The sequence below is a fragment of the Rhipicephalus sanguineus genome, unplaced genomic scaffold (assembly GCF_013339695.2).
Source record: "Rhipicephalus sanguineus isolate Rsan-2018 unplaced genomic scaffold, BIME_Rsan_1.4 Seq215, whole genome shotgun sequence".
Taxonomy (NCBI): domain Eukaryota; kingdom Metazoa; phylum Arthropoda; class Arachnida; order Ixodida; family Ixodidae; genus Rhipicephalus; species Rhipicephalus sanguineus.
Genome location: NW_023614786.1, coordinates 139813 through 165310, shown reverse-complemented (window position 1 = coordinate 165310; position 25498 = coordinate 139813). Strand labels below are relative to the sequence as shown.

Here is a 25498-nt window from a genome sequence, read left to right as displayed (position 1 = left end):
TCGCACTCACGCTTTGGCGTATAGGGAACGAATTCCATGGGAAGTCGCCTGCGAAAGTGCGCCACGTGACGCTTTAGGGGCGTGACGTGTCGGCCGTTGATACGCATCCGCAATCTTGATCGACTTTGTCAAGTGTCTTTAATTGCCGCTCATTAACGCAGATCCCGACTTCAATGCACGAATAGCCTGGATTGGTGTTCTTCGCTCTGTACGCATACGTGGTCTATACGTACTGCCGTGATGCGGTGTTATGATCGTGACCGGCTGTGGTCGTGCGTCAGTGCTGTCTCTATTCTCATGCCGGATATAATGTATTGGCCACTTAGCGGCCACTTTCCCATGAAATTAGCGATTACTGCAGCCGCTTTGTATCGGGAGTCGGTGAGGTCATGCTATCCGATTAGGTGGTGCGGTTATGACGTCACAGGAATGTGTGCGTGTTGGTTTAAGCTGCTGATGTACATTAGAATAACTCGCGGTTGTATTATAAAGTTAAAACGGGAGCATAGAATACTGCGCGACGTTGAGGCCAAGCGAAGTGCCCATGTAAGGTCAATCCGCATAGCGCTCTCCTACCGCCTTCGCTAAAAGCTGTGAGGCGTCGATATTTTGTTACCCCCTCGTTCCTCACAGCCAATAGGCTTTGACGTTTGACAGCGGAGCTGCTTACAGGAGGTTAAATATAACTCTTCGAAGGCTTTGCTTTCTTATGTTCATTCACGCATCTTTTGTCGTATATAAACAGCGGGGGTTACTCTTGCAATGAGCCTAGGGCCTGTGGTCGCTTTCTTCGTTTGCGGAGGCAGAGGTCACGAACTGTTCTTCTCATTTTGTCCTCGCTCGTGGTGGACTTCAGTTTATTCGGAGTCGGCATTTCGAGGTGCAAATAGCGCGCTGACGTTCGAGGAAGCAAGGTGTGTGACCGGGCTAGTTGGTATTCCATATTGACGTGAACAACGCGTGTAATACACAAGGACGAAGAAACGACGAGGACTAGCGCTGACTTCCAACTGAAATTATTAATTTATTATTGAATAATAATAATAATGAATTTATTATTATTTTCGCGGTTTCGTGGTTTTTGTTTATTAATTCTTTTGGTTCTTGGTTCCCTCCCATGCCTGCCGTCATGCGCAATTCAAATGAGCGGTGATCACGTGTGCCTACTTGTTCTCGTTTTTTCTATGTTTGTGTTAATAAATTTCATTTGGAAGTCAGCGCTAGTCCTCGTCGGTTCTTCGTCCTTGTGTATTACACGCGCTGTTCACGTCAATACAGTTCGAGGAAGGTCTCTGAATTAAGAAATCCCGAGCTTGCGGAGATATTATTATTATGTCGTATTTTGTTCGGTACCGGCTAGAGTGATAAAGAAGTGCTACGGAGCGAGCAAGGAAAGAAAATCACTATTAGAAAGATATTTTCCGGCAGATTTATATCTTTCGTTCAACATTATCGACTGATATTATTATATTTTATCTGCGTGGTGCTAAAAACATTTAGCAGTAACTGCAGGTACTTATACCCCAGAGTTAACAAAGCATAACGGTGAAACTGCACTTACGAGAAATGGAAGGGGGTGCTTTTTGTCGGGTCTGCTGCCTACTAATGTGAAAGCAGCTAAACTGCCCATCAAATTGGATGACAATATTACTCAACAGGAGGTACTGTACAGTTAAACAATGTTGAGCTTTCCTCGATACGTTTGGGATAACAAGTTTGTAGTAAATTAAAAGAAAATATTTAACCAATATAAGTGTCAGTTTTCAACTTTCCGTGCTTATTTACCAATGCCGAGAATTTCCATATTGGTGGAGGGTCCGTACGGGTCACAGACCCGCGCGATATATAATAACGTTGCTGCGATTACGCGAAAAATTTTCGATAAGTCGATGAGAGGGGAGGGGGGTACCTATTCACAAGCCTCTCCCCTTATCAAAACTCCCTTATTTTGCAGATTGCTCCGTCTTAAAGGATATGTTATGGCAATGTTCACGCAGCGTTCTCAAACACCGCCGAAATCACCAGGTAGCTCTACCAAGGTTTTTTGGACTTCTCTATTGTTTCAGTCATTAAACGCCGCGAATTAGTAGAACTCCGCAGTAGGGATTGCGATGAAGCGTTAATCTCATTTTAATGTATTGGTAGGTTCTGAACCAGCGCCCGCTAATGGCTTGACAACTGCTGTGATAACTCTATGGAGCTTTCACAGTAGCAGGTCGAGGTCTCCCGAATTTTCAAATTATTTCATTACCTCTTTCGAAAAACCTATTTTACCTGTACCGACCGCCAAGTCTTAGTCCTGTTTGCGTTTTTTCGCTTTTGACTGCCATTTCACGAAATCTTCTTTCACTGCATCACGTAAACTGTTAATCTTTGTCAAAATTGATAGTTATGCCGGCCGGCCGAGTCATTTGGTAGAGTGTGCATTATTTTTAAAATTTTTTTATTGCTCTCCTTCCTATTACGCTCTGCTTATCAATAAAGAATAGTTGATAGTCAGCGCCCTATCCTGTATGTTTACTGTCCCGTTTCTTGCGCTGTTCTGTCACAATGTTCATGAATCAACTAGCCCACCTATGTGACCAGTCTAGAACACATTTTGGCTGCCTAAAAAGCTGCCTTGAAATGTAACGTGACCGTGCTTCTCTTTGGCCATTTGATCTTATTTGCAAACATCCCCTTCAGACGTTGCGTGGAAGCGAGCAGATAGCCTCCGGCTTGAAACTTATGGCTCCCTGCGAAGCTTCCGCGCCTTTTCGAGTTGTCGAGTAATCCGGCCCCGCGGTGCGCCACGTGCGTGCGCCAACCTTCTGCTTATTGCAGGAGTGGCTACAATAGTTCCGGGTCACACTTCCTGCTTGTAGACTAACTTTCGCTTAACTATCAAATTTTGGTGTCGAGGAACTCGTGATGTAATTCCCCTACATCGGCCGCCACACACTCTAAGAAAAAAAAGAGTATGCGTGACTCTTTTCGGAGAGTTCTGACTTGCCACGTATACGACGCTCTTTGAAGAGGCACGGTGACTCTTTTTCTCGCCGAGGGTCAGCACGCCGTAGGGGCGTACATTGACTCTTTGCAAGAGTGCAGGGACTCTGCACTAAAGAATCGCCTGACTACTGCTGCGAGAGTCGGGTGACTTCTGCCGAAAGCGTCACGCAACCCTTGAAAGGGAATCGTTTGACTCTTGACGGTACCGACGCTAAAGGAGTCAGGTGACTCTGGCTGTAGTGTCATGCGACTACTTATGGAAACAGTGAATTATTGATTTTAAATGCGTCTAATGACGCTTGCCGAAGGGCCAAGAGTAATTAGACACTTGGCCCTTGGCACTTACCCTTATCTTGAGAAAACATCGTGAATTAGGTAGCATAACCCTTGCTGCAGAGTAAAGCACTTGTAAAAAGATGATCTCCAGTCTGCAATTCACTATAATAAAAGTATTTTGTGGAATGCACACAACAGTTTGATAGAAGACTTTATTATGCACAAAAATATCACAGCACTGATCACAACTGGTCTCCTTCAAATGACAGAAATAGGAGCAATATTTTGAGTTCCAATCGAACTCACTTCGACGATACATAGGGACTCAATGGGGTCGATACATAGGGATACAATGTCACTTGTATTTTAATGTTAATTCGAATGACTAGAAGAGAAACTTTCTCACTTAAACTGCATAGATATTTTTATGTAAAAATCCGACGGTGCTTACCTACAGCACAGCACCACAGCATCATCGGGAACTTCTTTGTTTACAAATACTAACATACCTTCAGTGCACTGTGAACTAATAAATTAATAGTAGATACAATGCTAAAGATATGCTTCAATCAACTCTACATCAAATATAACTTCAAAGGCACAGAGATATTGTGCAAGGCAATATCTGCATAAAAGGCACATTGTTAAACAAATACCACAATGCTATATGCATGTTACAGAGTGAAAACTCAGCCTTCACTGCAGCTAATTACAAATGACAATGCACCTGTTCTGCAGTAGGATAAGGCATGACACAGGAAAGGAAAAAGAAATGATGTACACTTGGCAAATAAATAAGCACACCTAAAAAGCAAGGCACCTTAAACAGTGCAATAGATGGGATTAGTTGCTTCATGACGATACCAAGTATACAGCAGATATCAAAAAATGCACAGCAAGCATTTGACCCGGACCTCACCATACGAAAGTGACAAGATACCACATACAACAGTTCACTTTGAATGTCCATTAAAGAGATGCGGTAGTGAAATGTAGCTACATTAATACATGTGAAAAAAACAAGAACTGTGGTAAGTAGCACACAGTAAACACCTGATATTGACACATAAAAAATGAAAGTTACAAGAAACATAAAACAGTGCACTTGAGCACCATTACGCAGATGGGGTATTGAAATGTAGCTACATCACATATGACAGAACCAAGAGCTGTGGCAAGGGGCACACTCATTCTTCCTCAGCAATTGCAAAACTTCGAGAGGTTGTTCTATACAGCACAAGAAAAAAAATGTTGCACCTACAAAGAAGCTAGCAGCTGGGCTACGCAATGCTTTCAGCAGCGAGACAGCAGGACGCATAAGTAGCAATTTAGCAATGCCGAACTAGTTTAACCCATGTATGCCCAAACTCAGAAAAAATGACAAAACAAAGATTTCTTTTCACAAAATGTGTACTTCTACCCTCAAAAGAAAGCACAAGTTCTTTATTTGCCAGCTAAACGCAACGTTGTTTTTCAAGCCGTCCTATACATATAAGACACTGGGCATTAGGGGTGCTATGTGCAGGTGTGGTAAGCCTTGAACATTTCACGTGCACACCGACATTGCACTTCTTTCCTCTCCATGACGTCTTTCATACAAAGCATGCGTTGCCCGGAGAAAGCAGTCAGCATTTCCCGTGCACTTCTTCCTCTCCATGACGTCTTTTGCACAAAGCACGCGTTTGCCCGGAGAAAGCGGTCGGCACATGGCAGCAGAAAAGCAAGCAATGTCTAGGCTTGCACATGTGGAGAATGAGGCCTGCTTGATGTGCTCTAGGCCGCGCTAGTCATCAGCTAAAGAAATAGCGATGTTAGAGTGCATCAAACCGAAGGTTGCAGTTGGGGGGTGCGGTTTTACGTGAGAAAATATGGTATGTTCAACAAAAGAAAAAGTGCTCCTTTCACTCCAGTGAAGCCAAGTGCACATGGGCTAAGCTTTACTAAAGAGTTGCGAGGGCCCCTATACCATTGCAATGTTTAGTTATTTTACAAAAGCCATAAGATAGCATTGCTTTGTTTACTCACAAAAAAATGTGTTTACTCACTTGCTGTCTGCACCAATTAATAGAAACCGTGCCCCAGCTATCGTTAGCCATAGTTTACAAATATGTCGACACACTCTAGACGACACGACCAAATGCATGCTGCTTACTACTGCATGGAGTAAGTCATACTATTTTGGTTTTCCGCTCAATTTCCTAATTAGGCAAGCTTAATTAACTAACTCTTGAAGCAACGAAGCTAGCTGAAAATTCTATGAAGAAAAATTGGAGATCGGTTTGCAAAACGTCCAATTAGACAGTTTCTAACTCTATCTGTTAATTATTAGTGTTTTTCTGCGTACTACAGGCGCACGTGAAATACAAAAAAAACCATGTGACATGCCCGCTCGCACACCGTGATTGCAGTGCTCCCTAACATTCCCCATACAAACGATATGCTTCCCTTGCGACAGTTCATGACAGCGATAAGCAGACATAGTAGTTATCGCTTGTGTTGCAGCTAGCAAAACGTGTGTCATCGCACCCCACCACCATCGTCACTGCCCTGTCGAGCCAGCACACCCAGCCAAGTGCTATGGTCATTTGCGTGTGGAACGTTATGGAGCACCGCAATCACGGTGCACAAATGCCCGCAAGCCGGCTTGTCACGTTTTTTTTTGTATTTCACAGGCACTTTTAGCCACAGAAAAACACTAAAAATTAACAGATAGAAAGTTAGAAACTGTTTAATCAGGCATTTGCAACCCAATATACAGCTTTCTCCCAGGTTTTTTGCCCACCTTCATTGCTTCAAAAGTTAGTCTATTAAAAATACCTAATTAGGCAATTAGGAAGAAAACAAAAAATAGTGTGACTTACTCCATGCAATATTCGGCAACATGGATTTGGTCACATCGTCATAGCGGGCGTTTGAATATTTTTAAACTCTGGCTCGAGATAGCTGGGGCACCCTTTATATGCATATTACATGCTTAAGGCCATGCGCCACTGTCTTTTCTTTCTGACACACTGTTCATGATTTGATGGTGCCACTTTAGTCTTTAAAACACTGTATTTCACAGTTTCTATCACTATATTGAAAACGGCTCATGTCCTACCAGTTTTCTTTGCTGTCCTGCTGTCACACTACAAAAATCGGCAAGTGCATTTGCTCTTCTTTTCAGCTGCATCGTAACTGCAAAACATTCATGTGCCACAAGGGACAGCGTCACGGCTGCATCAACCATTTTGATGGCACCTCACCGCTTACTTAAGTCGCAGATGCATTGAGCATTGTGAGAACTCTGATTGCTTTTGTTGAAAGCTTCGTCCTCTTGATGCCGATGAGGTGTTCAAGCAATGCAAAGGTTTTTTTCGCAGATGGCACATACTGAATGTTGTATGCCCAATACATTGAGAACACTAATGCCATACCAGCGGTTACATCAAGGACATCAATCTGAACATTTTCAAATGTTACAGTTAAAGCGTCTGAAGAGAGGATGCTTCTACCAGAGTAAACAAGAGTTGGATACGTGTGGGTCCTTCCGTCAACCTAAGAAGAAAAGAAGAAACAAACAGCTATTATGATAGCGAAATGCAAATAGGTGCTCTTTATAGCTCTTGTACACTACACTTTTGAAGTGAAACTAAAGCTATTTGTTGAGACATGTAAAGCATGGCAATAGTAAACATCCTTTGTGCATACAACTGCAGCATGCCTGCCCACGAAACAATGCCTTACAATATTGAGAGGTATGGCTAATTCCCGTATTTACCCAGTCTAATGCACCATGATTCTAACACGCATACAATTCCTATGACCCCCTCTTCCTAAAAAAGGGAAATATTTCAGCGTGGAAAAACATGTCCATTTATGTGCTGTTGCTATTGGACAGGTCTTTATCACTGTCAGACCACAACAACTCATCTTCTGTTCAGCTACAGCACTACAAATTTCACATCTCTCAAATGCCTTTATTACTATGATCGCTGAAATTTCAAGGCAAGCTTCGACCACCCACTTTCCTTGATATTTCCTTGAAGGATGCACCTTCCAGCCTATTGCTGACTGTGAACACGTGGCATCCGTTCATCAGCCCTCGCAATGTGTCCACATGTGGTCCCTTACAATCTAATTGATGCACAAGTCCAGAGGCTGTAGCCAAGATGTCATGCCACCTGGCACTGCCACTAAGTCCGTGGGGCAGCTGGTCTAGGTTGATTAATGTTGCTGTGTGACAACCACATAATGTACTGCTAAAAAGAAATCCCCTTTTCCTCAAAGCCTTTGGCTGCTTATGGCACATGCCAGTCCACCTACACAGTGAAAATCCCTTGCATTCATGAACTCAGCAATGCAATTCCGGATAGATTTGAATTGGCTTCAACGCCTGAAACATTCAAAGCTTTCACCCCAGGTACCTTGGTAGTCGCAGGCATACAGTCCACTCGGAGCTGCGTCAAGAGATCAGCTAGCTCATTTTTGAGGGTTTGGAAATCTCTCTGTGGCCTGTGACGTTTCCTTGATACTTGCTGTCAAAAATGGACCTTTCCTGTTTTTTTCAGTCGTGTAAACATCTCTGGCAAGATGAAATTGTGGGCTGCCTCTCTGTTGCTGCTCCTTCCACACAGCATAACTTTACAGTTAAACGACTACAGACACAAAATTTTGAAGGCGACGTCACTTGTGTGATATATTGTGCGGACACACGCATCATCTACAATATACAATGGCTAATATGCCTAAAACATATTTAAAATCAACTTTAAAGTGTGCGTCTCACAACCACATGCGATACGCCCCACCTCATGACATCGCGGGTCCGAAGCCATGGAAGGGGGGAGGGGGGCGGCAAATTTTGATTGAGGGGCCGTTTTACTGTAAATAAATAATAAGAATACATGTTTTTTCTCGAACAGTGAAGGCAAGTGGGCCCCCCATCCCACAAAAAAATTCCTGGCTATGGGCCTGCAGCACAGCAACTTGATTTAATATAAACAACCAAAAGCCACCAGCATTACAAGTTTGTGTTCGCTGTCATGATCCTTGCAAGTGCTCTCTGCAAGCAGACCTTTTCAACGGAGAAAGGGGGCACATCTGTTATGGATTTCCACGAGAGTACAAGGGAGTACAAAGACTGAAGTCATTGCCTCAGCAGTGCATTTTTGGGGGAGTCACGCATATTAACAACGTCCCACAGGGGATGAGAGCAGCACCCAGCGACATACGTCGGCAAACTCACTAATGAGTCGACTCACTCAGACTGAGATCAGGCCGTGAATCTGAGTAAGTCCGGGTGAGTAATTTTGGTGAGATTGAGTCCAAGGGAGTCGAGCTGAGGAAAAATTTTAGTGAGTCTGAGACAGAGTGAGTTCGGCTGAGAAACATATTGGCGAGTGTGAGTCCGAGTGAGCCCGAAGCGCAAAATATTTCTTGACTCAGTCTGAGTGAGCTCCACCTCTTATTGCCGACCTGTATGGCCCTATCTACTCATTCTCAACATACTGTCAGCTTTATATAGGCTTACGTTTACACTTAAGTCTATTCACACATATTTGAACTCATCAGCGTTCATGCTCCATATCAATATTTATTGATCAGAGGCGTGAGTTAGGGGCAGGGGGAAGTGCGGGCGGGAGGTGTCATGATCTCTCTTCGCAAACTCTGACATGTTCTTGAGAAATATATCTCAAGTGAGTCGCATATTTCATAAAAATGTCCTTACTGGATTGAAGCCACAGATAACTCGTATTTGAAGGTGGATGATCAAAAGGCGTATAGAGCACCGTTTATGAGCTATATTGGCGTTAAAGAGCATTTGCACCTAGATCGAAAAAACTAATTTCACGCTGGTGGACTCATGAGTCGACTCACTTAGGCTCACTCAGACTCAGGTCAAGCCGTGAGTCCGGCTGAGTAATATGTGGGTGAGTTTGAGTCCAAGTGAGAAAAGGTTTAGTGAGTCCGAGTCTGAGTGACTCCGGTCGAGGAAAAATTTGGTGAGTCTGAGTCTGAGTGAGCCCTCAGAGGAAGATATATTTCTTGAGTGAGTCTGAGTGAGATCCAATTTTTTGGCCGACCAATGCCCAGCGAGCCTTTGTTGAAGAGTCATCGACGCGGTGCTAATTTGAACGCAGTTTTGTGTGGGCACGTAGCCAGCTATGTTTACAATAAAACTACTCTAGGTCTCACCTCTCTCAGCACTCTTTGAAACCGAAATTGCCACTGGCCCAAACTGCCTCCAAATAAGTAACTGTCACACGCTCGAGCAAACAAGGTTTCAAGCCGTGATAAGTGGGTCATTGGCTACTTATTGCAACAGAAAAAACAAGATGTAAAATTTGTGTGTCAGTACTCCTTTAGCTGTTCTCAGAGCGGACACTATTGTTCTTCAAGCCCATTGCTTTCATTTAACATATCCCTTCTGGCAAAATACTGTGTGGGTTGAACTCGACAAGGGTGTTAACAAAGGCAACACAAGACTCAGGACTGCGATACAGAAAACAAGAAAAATGTGGTACCATGGTTGCTAGCAATAAGGTACTGCTACCACTAACGGCAATGCTAATAAGCTGTGGTGGGGCCAGTTTCGATTTGTTCCCAGTTTTTACTAACGTACGACTTTAAGGCCAGTCTCCCCCCCAAAAAGGTGCGTGCTAGAACTGAGTAAATGCAGTAGATATAGGCCTCTAAGGAGGACCGATGGGTTACCAGCATTATGAATGAACTTTTTTTGGTACATAGGAGGTGATTCCACGAGATCGAACATGCATGTCCGGTCAATATTTTTTGTTTTGTCGGGTTTTTTGTATGTTATGTGGGCACATTTAAAGTGCACGGAACCGAAAATTTTATTTTCAAAAAATGCTCCCAGCGCGCCAGAAAATATTTGAAGGCGGCGGCGTGGGTGTCCCGTTTTTGCTCACTGCAATATTTTGGATATCACGGCCGAACTTAACACGAACTATAAATGTTGTGTGAAAATTTTTTTTCTGCTGGTTTTAATACGCATTACTGTGAATTACATCCATGCTTTTATGCCGTCCCCAAAAGGAAAAAAAAATTGGAAAAATGGCAAGCACGGCCCAAATCAAAAAAGTTTGCCAAGTTTGATGCGTTGGCACCTTTCCTATTTCAACACTTCAAAACAGTGCCCAATATAGAATACAGTCACCTCATTAATTCGAAATTTGGATAATTTGAAATGGTCGCCGCAGTCCGGTCCGCAGTGCATAAGAAACCAGGTGTAAAACGACTCGTTAATTCAAAGAGAAATTGCCGCCTCTACGGATAATTCGAAGCGCGCGCTACCGAGCGTCATCGTCGTCAAACACCAGTGGAAGCTTTTACGGCCGACGATAGGTGCACGACCGGTTTTTTCGAGCTTTGATGCTAGGTGCTTCAGGTGGCCTCCGAGCAAAAGGTGAGCAAAGTATGGCCTCCGAAATCACGGGAGCAATTTCGTTCCGTCACCCTCCCGCTATCCCAGCGCCTGGTGCCACTTGTTATACGTGGGACGTTGAGGCAGCGGAGTGGTGGATAGTCCTAGGTTGCACCCGGCGGTGTCACTTTGTTCTTCAAGCCGTCAATGCGTCTTATTCTGCATCAAAGTTGCAAGATGCCGCGGGCAAGCACTGTGCGAAGACTGTCAAAGAGAAGGTGGAGATTTTGCGAGAGGTACACCAAGGGAAGTCGAGCAAATGAAATTGCAAGGAAGCACGGCATACCTCCGAGCACGTTGTCAACCTACATACGCAACAGGACGGCCACTGAAAACGCCTGTGAAGCCGAGGATTTTGGCGCCAGTCGGAAAAGGCTAAGGACAGCGAAATTCCCGGAACTGGAGTCAGCTTTGATTATCTGGGTTAAAGAAATGAGAGCCCAGAGTATCGCATTGAGCGGCCCTATCATCATGGCCAAGGCAGCCGATTTCGCCCTGCGCTTGGACATTGAAGACTTTGTCGCCTCTGAGGGATGGTTTCATCGTTTCAGGGAAGCACAATCTCATATTCCGCACGTTATCAGGCGAGGCAAAGGAAGTGGACACCGAAACATGCGCTACTTGGAGAAGCGACACCCTGCAGTAGTACTTGGAGAGCTACTCGCCACAGGATGTGTTAACGCTGACGAGACAGCGTTATTTTTCAAGTTGCAGCCAGACAAGACGATCACCTACAAGGGAGACAGCTGTGCCAGCGGCAAGCGCAGCAAAGAGCGTGTCACTGTTCTGGTCGCCGCAAATATGACCGATACTGAAAAGGTCCCCCTTTTTGTGATTGGCAAAGCGCACAAGCCACGGTGCTTCAAAAACATTTGGTCACTCCCGACAGAGTACGCCGCAAACAAGAAAGCCTGGATGACAGGTGACCTATTCAGGAAGTGGCTACTGAAATTCGACAGGCGAATGAAACTGGGTGGCAGACGCGTTCTTGTCGTCGACAGGACAGGCATGTTCGATCTCTCGTGGAGTCACCCAGGACTAAATTACTGATGCAATAAGACCCCGACAGCCTTGTGTTTTAGCCCAAAAAGTAGTTTACAAAATGCCGTTTATCAGAACTATTTGGCCCAAAAGACCAACAAACACAGTACCATCTAGACTCGTTTAACCCCAAAACATTATTATCAAAGTATCTCAGTATAACGGCTCTTACCAATGGGGCAAAAATGTCATCTCCTCGTTCACTCAAAAGGAATGGCAGCAGAACGAGGGCACCGATTCCTCTGACATCTACAATAGGGTTCAGAAGAGTGTTTTGAAAGCAGACAAATTGCAACATGGTAAACACACATAAGAAGTCTCGGAACATCTTAATTGCAGATATATTGAAATATAAATGCGTGAAAACATTCAAAGCAAGCACAGATGTTGGAATCTGTGATGAATGAAAGCTTAGTGTATGATTTTATTCAAATCCTAAGGAACTACAGCAACACCCCAAGATTTCGCACAGCTGGGCAAGCTTGTGAGGTGCTTTTGTGGAAAGCAAAGGTCAAGCACAATTTGCTTGCTTTCATGTGGTGGAATATACAATGGAATCCAGTAATTACGCTGATGCAAAATGCCGGTTAATATGTGCAATTTTTACATTAATGTACTACAAGTAGTTGAGCTACGCTGCAGTGTGAACACCTAATCAGGAGGCTGCAAAATGCGAGACTTGTAAGTAATAATGCTGCAAGGATGAAGGAAGTGTACACTTCCCGGCAGAAGAATGGCAACTGCAGATGTATGGACAAGTAAATACGGCCTAAGTCATTCTACACTGAAGGGTTCTGTATCTCTCCTGCCATAGTAGGACACACGCACCCTGTAAGTTAGGCTTAGAATGGCCACACACCGAATGGTACATACTGAATGGCTGAATTGGAAGGAAGGAAATACACTGAGCGTAATGGGCTACTTCAATAAATGGTGGGTATTAAAGACACATATATAATCCATGTGTAATTTGTCTGCGCACTTATTTCAGTAGTATAAGCAGAATAGAGGTGCATTTACTACCATCCCATTTCCTACAAGCTTTAAGGGACTACACAGGCTTGTTTGCTGGCACTTGCAATTCGTGCACACGACAGTTGAATGCATATCGTAAATACCCATACAAATATATCAACGAACCAAGCATTAACCGCGAAGAACCAGTGATGGCTGGCAAGCGAAGCCTTGCTCTAATAACATTGGAACATTATAAACCCCGAAACATTTGACGACATTGACTAAAAAGCACGCTCATTCAGTAAAAACAGTTCGTTAATGTGGACATACTGCAGTTTCAACAGAAGGCAGCACATTCAGTGAGGGTGAACCTAGATTACGGCAGTGCCTAAATGCTATTACTACCAGCATCCTAATGAAACCATACTAATCTGGTACATAAAACATAGGCACAAACAAGAGCAGTAGTTTGTTAACGAAATTTCATTGGAATTTGGTACATTAATAGTAGATTCCAGAAAAGTTAAAACTTGCATTCCAAGCTGAAAAGTACACTTCAATAACTTCAAGTTGCCATGTTACATCAGGTACAGAACACCCATTGATAAAAGAATTGTGGGTGTAGATAGTAGGCAAAACATTCTGTTCTACCAAAACGTACAGTTCTTGGAGATCCCTTGAGCAGACAGGATTGCCGCTGCCACAATGTTGTATGAGGGCAATGCTGGTCGTTTCAGTCTCACTGCTTCAAGGATTGCATCACTATGTCTTCTAAGCGCTTGTGTGAAGGACTCGTCAGGTGAAATTGATGTAAGGCGGCTGCATTCGTTGAGTATCTAGAATACAAGCATGGTTCTTTTATGAAGAAATACTGCCACTTTGCTATAACAGGCCTACTACTAGTGTTTAACAAAAAAAAAATGCATTTATCAAGCCCTAGCTGCAATAGCACAGGCTAAGCTTGAATGGTCAAATACATATTGCACTGCAAGAAAGAAAGCAATTCACTACTTCAGTGACACAGACTGTGCAACAAGACATTTTGTGCTATGTACACTGCCGCGAGAGTTTGGTTTGTGTTGCATTTGCGGTCAGTACTATCAGTAGTTCAAGCATGAAATTGTTTCACAATACAACAAGAAAGCTCTCAAACAACCGTCGAAGCAGTACAGATGTCCTGAAACATAGCAACTAGACCCAATGCACTGCTGACTACACAATATCATGAGACAGATATGTGCAGTGGGGATGGAAAGCACCATCTACATTCTCTGCTGTTTCGCATTTATTTTCAAATAGTTGCAGCCTAGATGGTGTTTTAAAAGCCACTAGAGTCATCCATGATACAAAGAACCGTCTAGCATCTTTTTATCAACCCCAAGGTCACAGCATGATGAAAACAGCGCACTGCTCTCTTTTTCTTTCCATCCCCCCTGTACACAGTAAACAGGACAAAATTACTGAACATAAAAGTGTTCAAAGCCATAACACAGAACTAGAATGACAAGTACAGACAGAATCACACTTGTCTAAAGCGCCCAGCTGGCCACTTTAGCTGCAGTTTTCTGCAAAAATGTGCAAATACCGATGCTGTATTGATACCTAACAGTTATACTGCATGCTAGGTTCTTTTGGTATAATTCAAGCATGAACGGAAGCTTGCAGCTAACGTGAGGTAGCAGCTGTGGACAACAGTGTCCACAGCCACGCACACCGCCACTCTAGACAAGTGTGCTTCCGTCTGTACACATAGCTGTTGGAGTAAGTGGCCCTTGGAATATTTTTCCTATCTAGGATCTGATTATGGCTTTTTACTTAAGCACATATATATATAACAATGACATCGTTGAACAGGCTTTCTAAAGATTTGTAGCAAGAACTCCCAGTATATTTCATGCAAGCTTACATAGTGTAACAGGTTTACTGAAGTCTTCATTTCGCAAACACAACAATACACAAACAGCACTTATTAAATGTGAATAGCATTAAAACTGACAGAGTATAAATAGATGTGACCTACTTCAGTACATTACTATGTAAAACTGTAATAATGCTTCTTAAACTGCAACACTTACTTCTCTTTCAAGCGTCAATGCAGGATATAATGCCACGAATTCCTTTACACTCATTTTATCCCCTTCTAGGCATTTCCTTCTAGCCTTGCACGTTTTGTCCATGGCATCTTTCACCTTTTCCATATTTGGGTTTCTAGTTGAAAGCTCTTTCTTCATGAAATTTATGGCCTCTGTCACAAAAACTTCATCCATTTCAAAGACAGGTGCGACAGCAGTCTGAAAACATTAGGACACATTAGCAGGTGCTTCTGGAATTATGACATGTTATTTTTGACGTTTTTCACAAGCTGTTAGCCACTGCAACATAGATTATCAACAATGGTCTATGAATGCTGCCTAAATACTGGCACAGGCTGCAGGATTGGGCACCCGTTTATGTTTAAGGGCACAGGGTAGGCCCTATACCTCCCATATATTTTAAGGCTTCTTTAACACCCATTTTCTCTGAAACTACTATATGTAAAGTTTCATTTTATTCGACTCTTCTTGCAATGGAACTGGAATTACAATTTTATTTCAAGTGCTGACATTTTTGCAATTTTTTCAGATAAGCAAGTAATTTTTGTCCTTACTTTTAAAAAAAACTGCCAAAAACTGAAAACTTTCTGCATACGTGCACCATTCTAGTTCAGTAGCTTTGTATTGATCTCTCATTTATGCTGGTAAAAAATCAGCCTTCTGCTTTTTCAAGATGTTTTGATAATGGGGCAAATGTAACAAAAAAGTTGATTTCAAGATACTGAGCGTTGAAGAGGAAAACAAGTTTATTCATGTTTTTTTCAAAAAGAAGGTGCACTGAACAATTTAATTAATAGTAACCTGCTATATTGTCATCCCACGAATCAGCTTATCGGTTTTTTTTTTCCTTGATTCCCTGGCTTGTTTTTTTCATGTCATCTGTCTCTCTATTGGCCAAATACTGTCGCTGGCAGACAATCTCACCCAACCATATCACAGTGTTGCACCTCGGTGATTGCCAAATGGCCTCGAGAAGTTTTACTCGGCCCGTGCAGGCCTTTTTGAAAATTCGAACGGTTTCAAAGGTGGCAGTTCTGAGAGTTTCCATTCCAAGGAACACGATCCGTTGTGTTCTCGATGAGAGCCACAGTTCCTCCACATTCTGTGTAGACACAGTTACTCGTAATTTTTTAAAAAAATTAACTTGAGGCAGAAAGTTCAGTTTGTGCACGGTCTCAGAAACGAGCTTGGCTGCTCGTCAATTGGTTTCAAAAACCTGGTCCTTTTGGCTCAATAAAATGTATGGGGCACTGGATATTGTTAAGGAAGGCCTTAACATACAAAAAAAGCAAAAACCTAATTTTTTTTTAGATTTTGCCCCACCGTGTCCTTAATATCTTTTCTCCACCCTAGTCATCAATGCTCCATTATTTGAATAGAAAAAGGTAATCTACCTCCATCTTACATTGATTTCGTAAAGGACAAACACTTCAATGTACAACAAACTCATGCCATACCAAGTAGTTCATACCAATGAAATTTTATCTCACTAACCTGGTTTAACATACACCCGAATTAAAGATGCTCATTAAGAAGCTAAAGGCCTACTAAACAATAGATCTTTTTTAAGCACACGAGCACCACCAACTGGCGTGCAAGCGCCCATGGGAAAAGTGTGTATGCCCCAGCAAGCGCCGCGACGAGCATGTGTGCCTCACGCTTTTACTTTCCGCCTGCACTATGCAATCACTTCTCAGATCAAGTGAATTTGACAAAGTGCAATACATTACTGTGTAATTTAATCGTGAACCTCTGAGTTGAGCTGTGATGGCCTCTCTGCGATCTTCATTTGTCTAACATTTTTGCATGCCACAGTTGGACTAGCTGAGCAGTTCCCAAACGTCGTTTCTCTCTCTTTTTTTTTTTTTCCCGCCAAAGTGCTCAATGGATTAAATGAAAAAGATACAGCTCCGTTTCCTAGATAAAGTCCACGAGCTGTCGATGAAATTCGTGTATCCAATAAAAATCAAGTTACATAGATATTGTTGAGCACAGGGTGAGGTCCTGGGATTTAAAGATTACACAAGACAGTACAGTCGGCATTTAGTAAAATAAGATACATTGATTAGACAGCTTGCGCGCTGTTCGCACCATGGGTAGCAATGGCAACAATCAATAAGCTTCTAACACCCTTCATTGTTACTAACCGCAGGTGCTGCGATTAGTGTCAACAAAGGGTGGTAGAAGCTTATATACGGCCGTTTTGTTTTCGCGTATTAGTTTACAGGTGACCGTATACAGTGATATCCATGGTCGTGAGCGATATGAGATGGAGCACTAAAATTACCTTTTAAAGGACATAGCCACTAAATGCAGCTGGCAAGCACAGAAATATTCGTGACACTAAATACTCAAGCGGAAAGGTACCTTTGGCAATTCAATATGTCACATTGATATCAGAGAATTGCAAGTAACCTTTGAGTAAACATGAATTCAATGTTCCAGCTCATATTGCACACAGCAGTAAGTCTTGCCAGTATCAGTAAGCGATATGGTGTGTGCAACTTTACTGTCACTTGCGATACACATTTTCTCAGAAATATGTATACACCGAATGCGTTGTTCCTTTAACACATCATGCAGAGAGATAGATGCAAATGCGTTCGGATATGTGTAGAATTTACGATGTAAGAATACTCGAGAAGCGGTGACGTGTCTTTTCGTTTCGTGCTCCAACGGCGCCAACAAACAGCGGATCACTGAACCACCACCTCTCTCAACACACACTTTCCCATAGTGCTCCGTGTGCCTGCGGGGCATTCTGGGATTGCTTGTAAAAGGTCTATTGCTTGACAGTCGAAAAGTGACTCTTGGAAGCATGCGAGAAACACGAAGTGATTTATATCGTTCTGAATTATAGGCAAATTTTCCACCAGATTTCACCCATTACATTCTTAACGATTTAGAAAATCTGCGAAAATATGCAAAACAATAGAGTTATATAAAAAAGGCAGCAGAATTGCACATTTCATCAACCAAAAATGTGTAGATATTTCTACAAATATATGAAAACAATCACGTGCTTAGAGAATTAGTACATGCAACATACCAACAGATTATTGTGTGAAGCAGTTAATATCAGCTGGTGTAAAAGGGCTGACACAAGGCATAAAAATACATCTTACCTCATGGCAGAATGGCTGCTGGTTTGCTTGATTACTAACATCAGCCAAAGGCTTCCGTGCCCTTTTTGCCTTTTGTGCATCAACTTCGGGACATCCGGGTGGCATCCGTTTCCGAAGATTCTTAAATTTGTTTTTCAAAGATAGAAACCAGGAAAACTGAAACAAACGTGGTAAATGCTCACGCATGCAACAGAAGTCATCGCAGTTTTAGATTAAATTACTGGAACACTGAATCAATGAGCGTAATCAGCACAGTAAGCCTTGAGGATATTTATGCAACCTTTCCATCTAGTGTACATGATAATGGATGCAACAAAAACACAATGTTATGTTTAACTGTGTACAGAAAAAATTTGCAGACAATTACGACATTCCGTAACGTGAAATTTGAGCACAACTGCTCCGGTGTTTTTATTCTTTGTAGCAAAGAGCAATTAACACTGTAGCGGGTCATCCCTCCAGTGACATCTAGTTGGTCTGTCTCTACTGTGCATTGCTCGAGAATGCCGCTCGCTCGGGGTCCGTGAATTCAGCCGTTTTGATCAAGCTACCAGTCGACTCTACACCAGCGTTTAATAAACGCCTTTACAATTGGTGGAAAATGCTGTGCCCTCACAACAGCTTCGATCCCCCTTCATTGCCCCTGGAACTTCCGTACACTGACATTTTACCATGCCTCAAGACGCCGCTTGGTGACATGCTTTCAATGTACAGTACGGTCCATGTTAAAGGGAACACTCGAATGAGCGCCCTTCATATTGCTGGCCATAACGGCAAGTGGATGGGGAAACTTCGTTGTGCATGGCACTATTCTGTCAAAAGGAGTCGCAACTGTCAACCACCTGTAGTCTGATGCAAATATCAGGCAATATGCTTTTGCAAGAGAGCGAAATCCGAACATGCCCTGCATGCAAGTGTTCCCTCAGTAGACCCGTCTGTACGTCGCCTGGGACCCTGAGAATGGGGATGCCATTCTACCCATCGTAACCTATGCGTACAGCACCGCTACTCAGAGCAACACTGGCTTTTCACCCTATTTTCTACTGTACAGTCAGCACCCATCGCACGCTATCGACATCATCCTACCGTACCGGCCGAATGCTTCTGAGTGTGCACCTATATCTGACACAGTGAGGCATGCTGAAGAGTGCTGCAACCTCACACGCCTTTACCTCCAAGGACCAAGAGCGCCAGAAGAGCATTCGCAACGACATTACTTCAAGTGTTGCTCTCCGTTCCTACCACTGCATCTGGTCTCCCCCCAAGGTTACTCCCCGAGAAAGAAGGCCCCTATCGAGCCATCGAATGCGTATCACCTGTCAACTACGTGATTAAGCCCATTGAACAGTCTTCAGACATGCGCCGTCGTGGATGTGACATTGTCAACATCAAGCATCTCAAGCCATACTATGATCCACTTATAGTGACGAGCTGCTAGGCCTCCGGACGGCTCCTTTTTCGTCCCCAGTGTAATTTTAGTGAAAAGGATTTAACGCTATAGTGGGTCACCCTCTCCAGTGACATCTAGTGGGACTGTCTCTACTGCATATTGCTCGTAAATGGGTCTGTAAATTCAGCCATCGATCAAGCTACCGAATGACTCTTACGCCAGCACTAAATAAATGCCTTTACATCAGCAATATAAAAGGCACAAAATTTGACAGAGACATGCATGCATGTCCCTTTAAACATTGCGAATAGTGTGGCTGACACAGCCAACATATAATGTAGCACATTGCATTGATGTGTGGGTGCATTTCAGAGCAGTTGTGCACACAGACACCACTTTGTTTCAATTGCATAAACTTTCTTTCCAATCCTGGAGTTAAGTTTGGTTTGGTATCGACAGCCTCTCGATGATCCGAGTGCACGCTGGCAACGCGAGGCAAGAGCCAGAGTCTGGCTGAAGGTAGCGTTTACTCACGGCGACCATTCGCATGGGCTGCGCCCAGCGAACTCTCCCAGTTCCCGTCTCCCAACGGGCATTCCTGCTCAGTTGAAAAACAAGCATACAAACACTGTACGTTTCCTCTCTCAGTTGAAAAACCATTATACAAACAGTGTACGTTCCCCCTCTCCTTGCTCTCAGCTAGGAGAAAAGGAATCCGTGCGACGCTCTCCTTCCGCAGAACCACCCGCGTTGACCATTACTGCCAACGGATGTAACCCGATATCCCAATTTGGACATCACTTCTCTTTTTCTGTCGCTGCGGCCACGTGGCCTGGACCGCGGCGACCGCCTGAACGTTTTGAGAATCCTCTACCGCGGTTCGCTTCCCCGACACGAACTCTCCTAGCAATAATTCCGGGAACCTGCCACAGCTTTCGAGTTATGCATCTCTCCCGACGACCCCCTGTGGTGTCGGCGCCACGGATCCGCATCCGCTGCGACCTAACAGCTCGCAAACAACGAGCAGCAGCCCGCTCACATATTCTGAGGCGCTGACACTCTCTGAGACTGACTCCTGGTATTGGTGGAGGCACCCACCGTACACATTACCGATGAAGGCAATCAGGAAATGGACAATGGTGCACTATTGTAGCACCAAATCTCAGGCACATGAGACACATCTCTGCACATGCTCAAGTAGCACTGGGTTTCTTCTGTCGTTGCCCTCCTTAACCTTTTCATGTTTCCTCCATCTCTCTCTGCCTTTTTCCTCGCTCTCTTCACTGTTACTGCCATTTATTGTCTGCTGCACTCTGAGTTCACTCCCTGCCATTGACCTCTGCCCCAAACATTCTTTTGGAGACAGAGACTACATGAAACGCATTAACTGGTGCTTAGGAGTTACGCTGTAAAAAAGCCAGCGCAGGTTAGAAAAAAGATGGTAATGCACTGGCAATAAAGTCACTCATATGTTACACAGCAAAGCACAGCAGAATGAAAAGCAATCAAATCAATTCAGCCATGCTTATAGCACTGTGTGGTAGAGGGTTCCTGTGAGGACATGATAATTTATTCATTAATGTCGTTGTGAAAGAAATATATGCGATAAAGGCTCATATATTATTTTCTTACCCTTTGCCTCTTTATATCAACGTTACAAGTAATAAAACTTCTTACATGGCCACTGTCTGAGCTGTCTTTCAGCTGTGGGTACAATGCCACAAGGCATCTTGCTGCAGTTGCATAGAGCCTTTTTGGGTACCTGAGAACAAAAGTTTGGAGATATTTAACAGACCAAATTTACAGAAAGGTCAGCTGTGTATTGAATTGAGAACTGAAATTTCAAAACTAAATTGGCAAATCATGCTTTTTTGGTTCTTGCACAAATAATATCCCAGCATCTAACCCCTACCCAAAGGCCTTTAACATTTTCAGTTATTTTCAAGCAAAAAGTGTGTTTGCATGTATATAAAATGAAATACTTATGAATGTGTCCCACTTAATGCCCTACACACAACATAAAATCGTCAGGACAAATGAAACAACCAGCCGTAGCTTAATAAATACAACCATTAACTTATAAGCCAAGTGAAGAATAAGAAGTATATAAGTCTGTTTATGTGTGCATGTGCTCACGTTTGATGTCACTAAAGCGTAAAGTGGTTAGTGCGAAAACAAACAAGTGCACAACAACCTTTTCTTTGGCAGCTTTGTTAACTAAAAGATAGGCTGCACAACACATGTAGAGAATTATGCAACTCTACCGAAATGCATGACATGAAATGCCATCATAAATAGGAGCTTTTTATATAATCATTTTACTTACATTCCACGTAATGATAGATCGTAAGTAAGCCAGTCAATTATTCTTCTTCTGAGCATTTCTGGAACATTTCCATTTTTCACAGTCTTGACCTGTGCTGCTATATCAACTGGCACTTGTGGCAACGTATAGTCCTCCATATGTTTTGCTGAATCTGGCACAGTGAAAACTTGTTGCACATCCTCAAGCAGTATGCTCATTTGCCTGGAACATTTGATCAAAGATTAGCCATATGCTCAAGTTGACTGCACTAAAATATCTTTGAAATAATGATTTAAATTAGGCCAAGCAAAAGTTGGGGGTTCTGCTTTCATGGAGGAAACATTTACGAGAAAAAAAAGGTTACCATACTTCAGCAAATCCTTCAGGTCTAAACTTTCTGCAACAGCATTTGCCGCAGTGAAGCCCTGATTACAAGAGTGCTGTGGTTGGTTCCCGGTACTTTTGTGATAACCTTTCTTACAAGTCTCATTGATTCAAGCATTTTGTACCAATCCAGGTGTCGCTTATCGTTCACGTTCATTAAAATGAAAGACTGATGCGTCCGTTCGGTAACAAAATAACTGTTAAATTATGAACAAGAAAAACACGGCACGAATGCACAATGAGTTAGATGCTTCTTGTAAGCACAGAGGGCGATTAGCGACTGGCCCGTCACCGCGTCGTCTTCGTCCTCCCTTCTCCCCCGGTGGTCACAGCGCTGTCCGGTGCCCTCGTTCTCTTCGCCCGCAGCTGCCCTGCGGTGTCAGGTTACAGCCAGGGGGGCGCATTCTGAGCTCGCCCGAAAGGCTACAAAAGGGACCTTTTTCTCCGGGCTGGGGACCGTATACAAACATTCTGCCTCTTCTCGGAATTTCGTTTTCAACAGTCGCTGCTCCCTTAAAAGTACTGCATTATTAAAGGCCTCACACTTCTATCCATTGGGAGTCTTTTTAAAGGTCTCTGCTGGGGGACCTATGTCAAAGGGTAAATGGTCTCTCACCTTAATGAAGTCTAATTTCTCCACTTGGCATGTGCAATGCCCATGCATTGTGACAAAAGCTCTTGCAATAAGAGTACTCAGCATGAATACTTAAAGAGTTTGTCCTTCCCAATAGACATTACAGGCGCACATGGCAAACCCATGTTCAAGCACTCAACTGCTAGTGTAGAAAAAAAATTAAACAGGCACACTCGTTGTGCAAATATACATGCATGTATCAGAGAAAGCAAGGCAAATACTCCGCCCTGCAGCCGTGTTTCCTGTTACAGTTCCAAAATGCTCCTTGGTATTGGCACTAGGAGGCGCTATCTTACAGTTCCTCAAGACAGCAAAACTTTTTCCGCTCTATCTACAAAGAACAGAAAGCCTACAGTGAAGAAGCCACATTCACTAATGGTATGGAATTTTTTTCTGGCTGGAGCCATTGAGGAGAGGAGAAAAACATACAGAGAAATGTAGACAAACACATGCATATACATGCAAAAAGGACCGGAGATCTCTCCCCCATTTCCCATTGAAATAAATTATTCGATATGCCCCGCAAGAGGGAGACATTTGTAAACAGCAGTTGGTGTGTAGTTATGCTGGAATCAATACCAGGTACACATCAATGAGGTTTTACTGTTTTTAGGCATTGACTGTAGAGAAAATGCTTACTCTTCTGCAAGTTGGTGCTCAGCGTTTTTGCAGATGATTAAATTAATCCTTGCACCATCCTCAATTTCTGTTTCATCATCCAGGTCTACAAAACATCCGAACCGTGCATTGTATATCTGAAAGTACACATATTCATTAGAATAGTCCAGTTGGATAACGATGCAGTTGACACATAATATGAGCACATACAAAAATAAAATTGTTTGGGTGTTACAGTGCATTTATTGTTATAATGCAATAAAGCACAGTCACTACTGCCCAGGATTTAAATTTAAATATGTTCTGAATCACAACTGTAAAGGCATATAATGTGACATGAACAGATATGAGCTCATTTATGTGCATCACTATTTTTCTGCCCTCACAATCACACTGCAGCAACAATGAAACAACTCTAGTCTGCTACTGAGCACTTGAACTTTTTAGCCATTCATTTTTTTTAAATAATGACCGTACTTCTCCCACGCACACAACTTCCCAAACTAATAAGCTGCATTGTTTAAGGCAATACGCGGTTTAGAATGGAGCACTCATGTGCCATGGGGCACACATAGTCAATGCACTCAAAAGAATAGTCAGGTAAACTTGCGTAGGAGGCGCACGGAGTGTGGCACCTTTCTAATTTAACAAGGTCATCCCATGGTAGCTGAGCTTCGGAGAATGCGGTTATTCCTTTGTCATGTCCGCTTGCATGTATTTTTTTAGCTAGATCTACCTGGCATAAGGAATGGGGGAAAGGGCGCCAGTGGCGTACTAAGTGCGCCGCTCTGACGTCACGCGCGCACGTAACCCATTGCTCGATGCGAATGGCTGGGACCACTGGCGTAGCCAGAGGGGAGGGGGAGCTTCAAACCCCCGGAATTTTTTCAATTTTGCCTGCGTGTATACACAGGCACACATACAACCGCTCGCACGAACATGCTTAGAGTATGATTGATCCCCCCCCCCAACCCCCTCCGAAAAAATTTCTGGCCACGCTACTGGCTGGAACTAAAACTGCTAACGTATTTAGAAAGCGCGGTGGCACTTCTGCACTCACACGCCTCAGACAATGACCAAAAACACACGCTGTTACAACGCTGTGATGTAAGGAACGTCACAGACATAAGCAGAGCATCGTTGTTCGTCTCTCGCTTCAACACGACTTCAAACTTTAGTCAGCACTTCAAACGTTGCAAATAACTTTAGAACGGTTTCAACCACTTGCTAAGAAAATCCTGTAATTAACTATGTTGCAGCTACTAGTACTGGACTAAATTTATCCAGTTAAGGGAGACAGTGGTGCAGAAGGCACAGTGGTTCACGCTAACTTGAAAATCTCGGTACGCGTAACATAGAACGCGGCCGCCAATTTTACCCAAATATCTATCCCCTGTCGACTCTGGTTATAGCAGGGCAGCAAGAAAATTTGTCAGCATTAAATATAACGACTGAACCTGTAGAAAGCGAGGTTACCATCTTCAGGTCGCCCCTATCAATTCGGGTACTTTGCCCCGAAAGTTCCCTGCTGATCACGCCTGCCATGACCCACATTTTCAATTACTACAAACTCCCGTGACACCATGAAAACATGCACATTAAGCTTTCGGGCCCTTGTTGCACTGACGGCGTCACCGTAAAAACGAAGCAGACTGAGACACTCACCTGAATCAGAAACCTTTCACACGTCAGGTTCGCGAAATGGCCTTGCAGCAGGCTTGTGCGCAGATCGGCCTCCTTCCGTGCGCCTGTGAGTTGGACAACTTTCTTTGACTCGCCAAGCGAAACCAAGCACTCAGCCTTGTCAGTTGCGTTCGTAGCACCTTCACATCCATCGCGCCAGCACACCGACATCGTCGCGAGCTGCTGCAGTCTGCAGTTTCCGCGTTTCCGCCGCCGACGAGTACGATTCTTCCCGCTTTCCGAAAGCCGAATCCATAGTCAAAGCAGTCAAAGTCATGCATGGCATTTTGGTATACGTGTGTTAGTCGCTTTCTTATGTGTAGCTTCATGTTAAATAACTCGTAGCCCAACGTGACACGGTTTCTGTAGAAAAAAGAAAAAGAGTTTGAAGCAGCATTCTGCTTTTGCCATTCCCTTATTATGTGTTGGAATGACGTTTCAGATACGTGCACAGGGCTCGCTCACTGCGGTTACAATTGGGGCCTTTAAATCATTTAAAGTCTAGAATACATTATAGATAGTACGCTTTGCGACTTTGCTTTAGCTCTGTGATGTCATGTTGCATAAGTCGCGGC

At 43.5% G+C, this 25498-nt stretch overlaps 2 protein-coding genes across 3 annotated transcripts in view; one reads left to right on the top strand and one right to left on the bottom strand.

Annotated features, from left to right (window-relative positions):
• The window catches only part of LOC125756581 (pleckstrin homology-like domain family B member 1), a 127340-nt gene that overhangs the window by 53071 nt on the left and 48771 nt on the right, over positions 1 to 25498 (top strand). The gene's annotated exons all lie outside the window — the stretch shown is intronic.
• On the bottom strand, positions 6513 to 25143 carry LOC119376731 (uncharacterized). 2 transcript variants are annotated; one of them, XM_037646470.2, is made up of 9 exons: positions 24906 to 25143; positions 23262 to 23377; positions 21626 to 21826; positions 20977 to 21061; positions 17910 to 18065; positions 14767 to 14982; positions 13353 to 13527; positions 11907 to 11983; positions 6513 to 6804 (listed from the first exon to the last, which is right to left on the bottom strand). In XM_037646470.2, the coding sequence occupies exons 1-9, from the start codon at positions 25092 to 25094 to the stop codon at positions 6520 to 6522; spliced, it is 1500 nt and encodes a 499-aa protein (XP_037502398.1). In that variant the 5' UTR covers positions 25095 to 25143; the 3' UTR covers positions 6513 to 6519. The 2 variants fall into 2 exon arrangements, with proteins under 2 accessions (XP_037502398.1, XP_037502399.1); XM_037646471.2 differs by lacking the exon at positions 13353 to 13527 and having other exon boundaries at positions 6744 to 6804.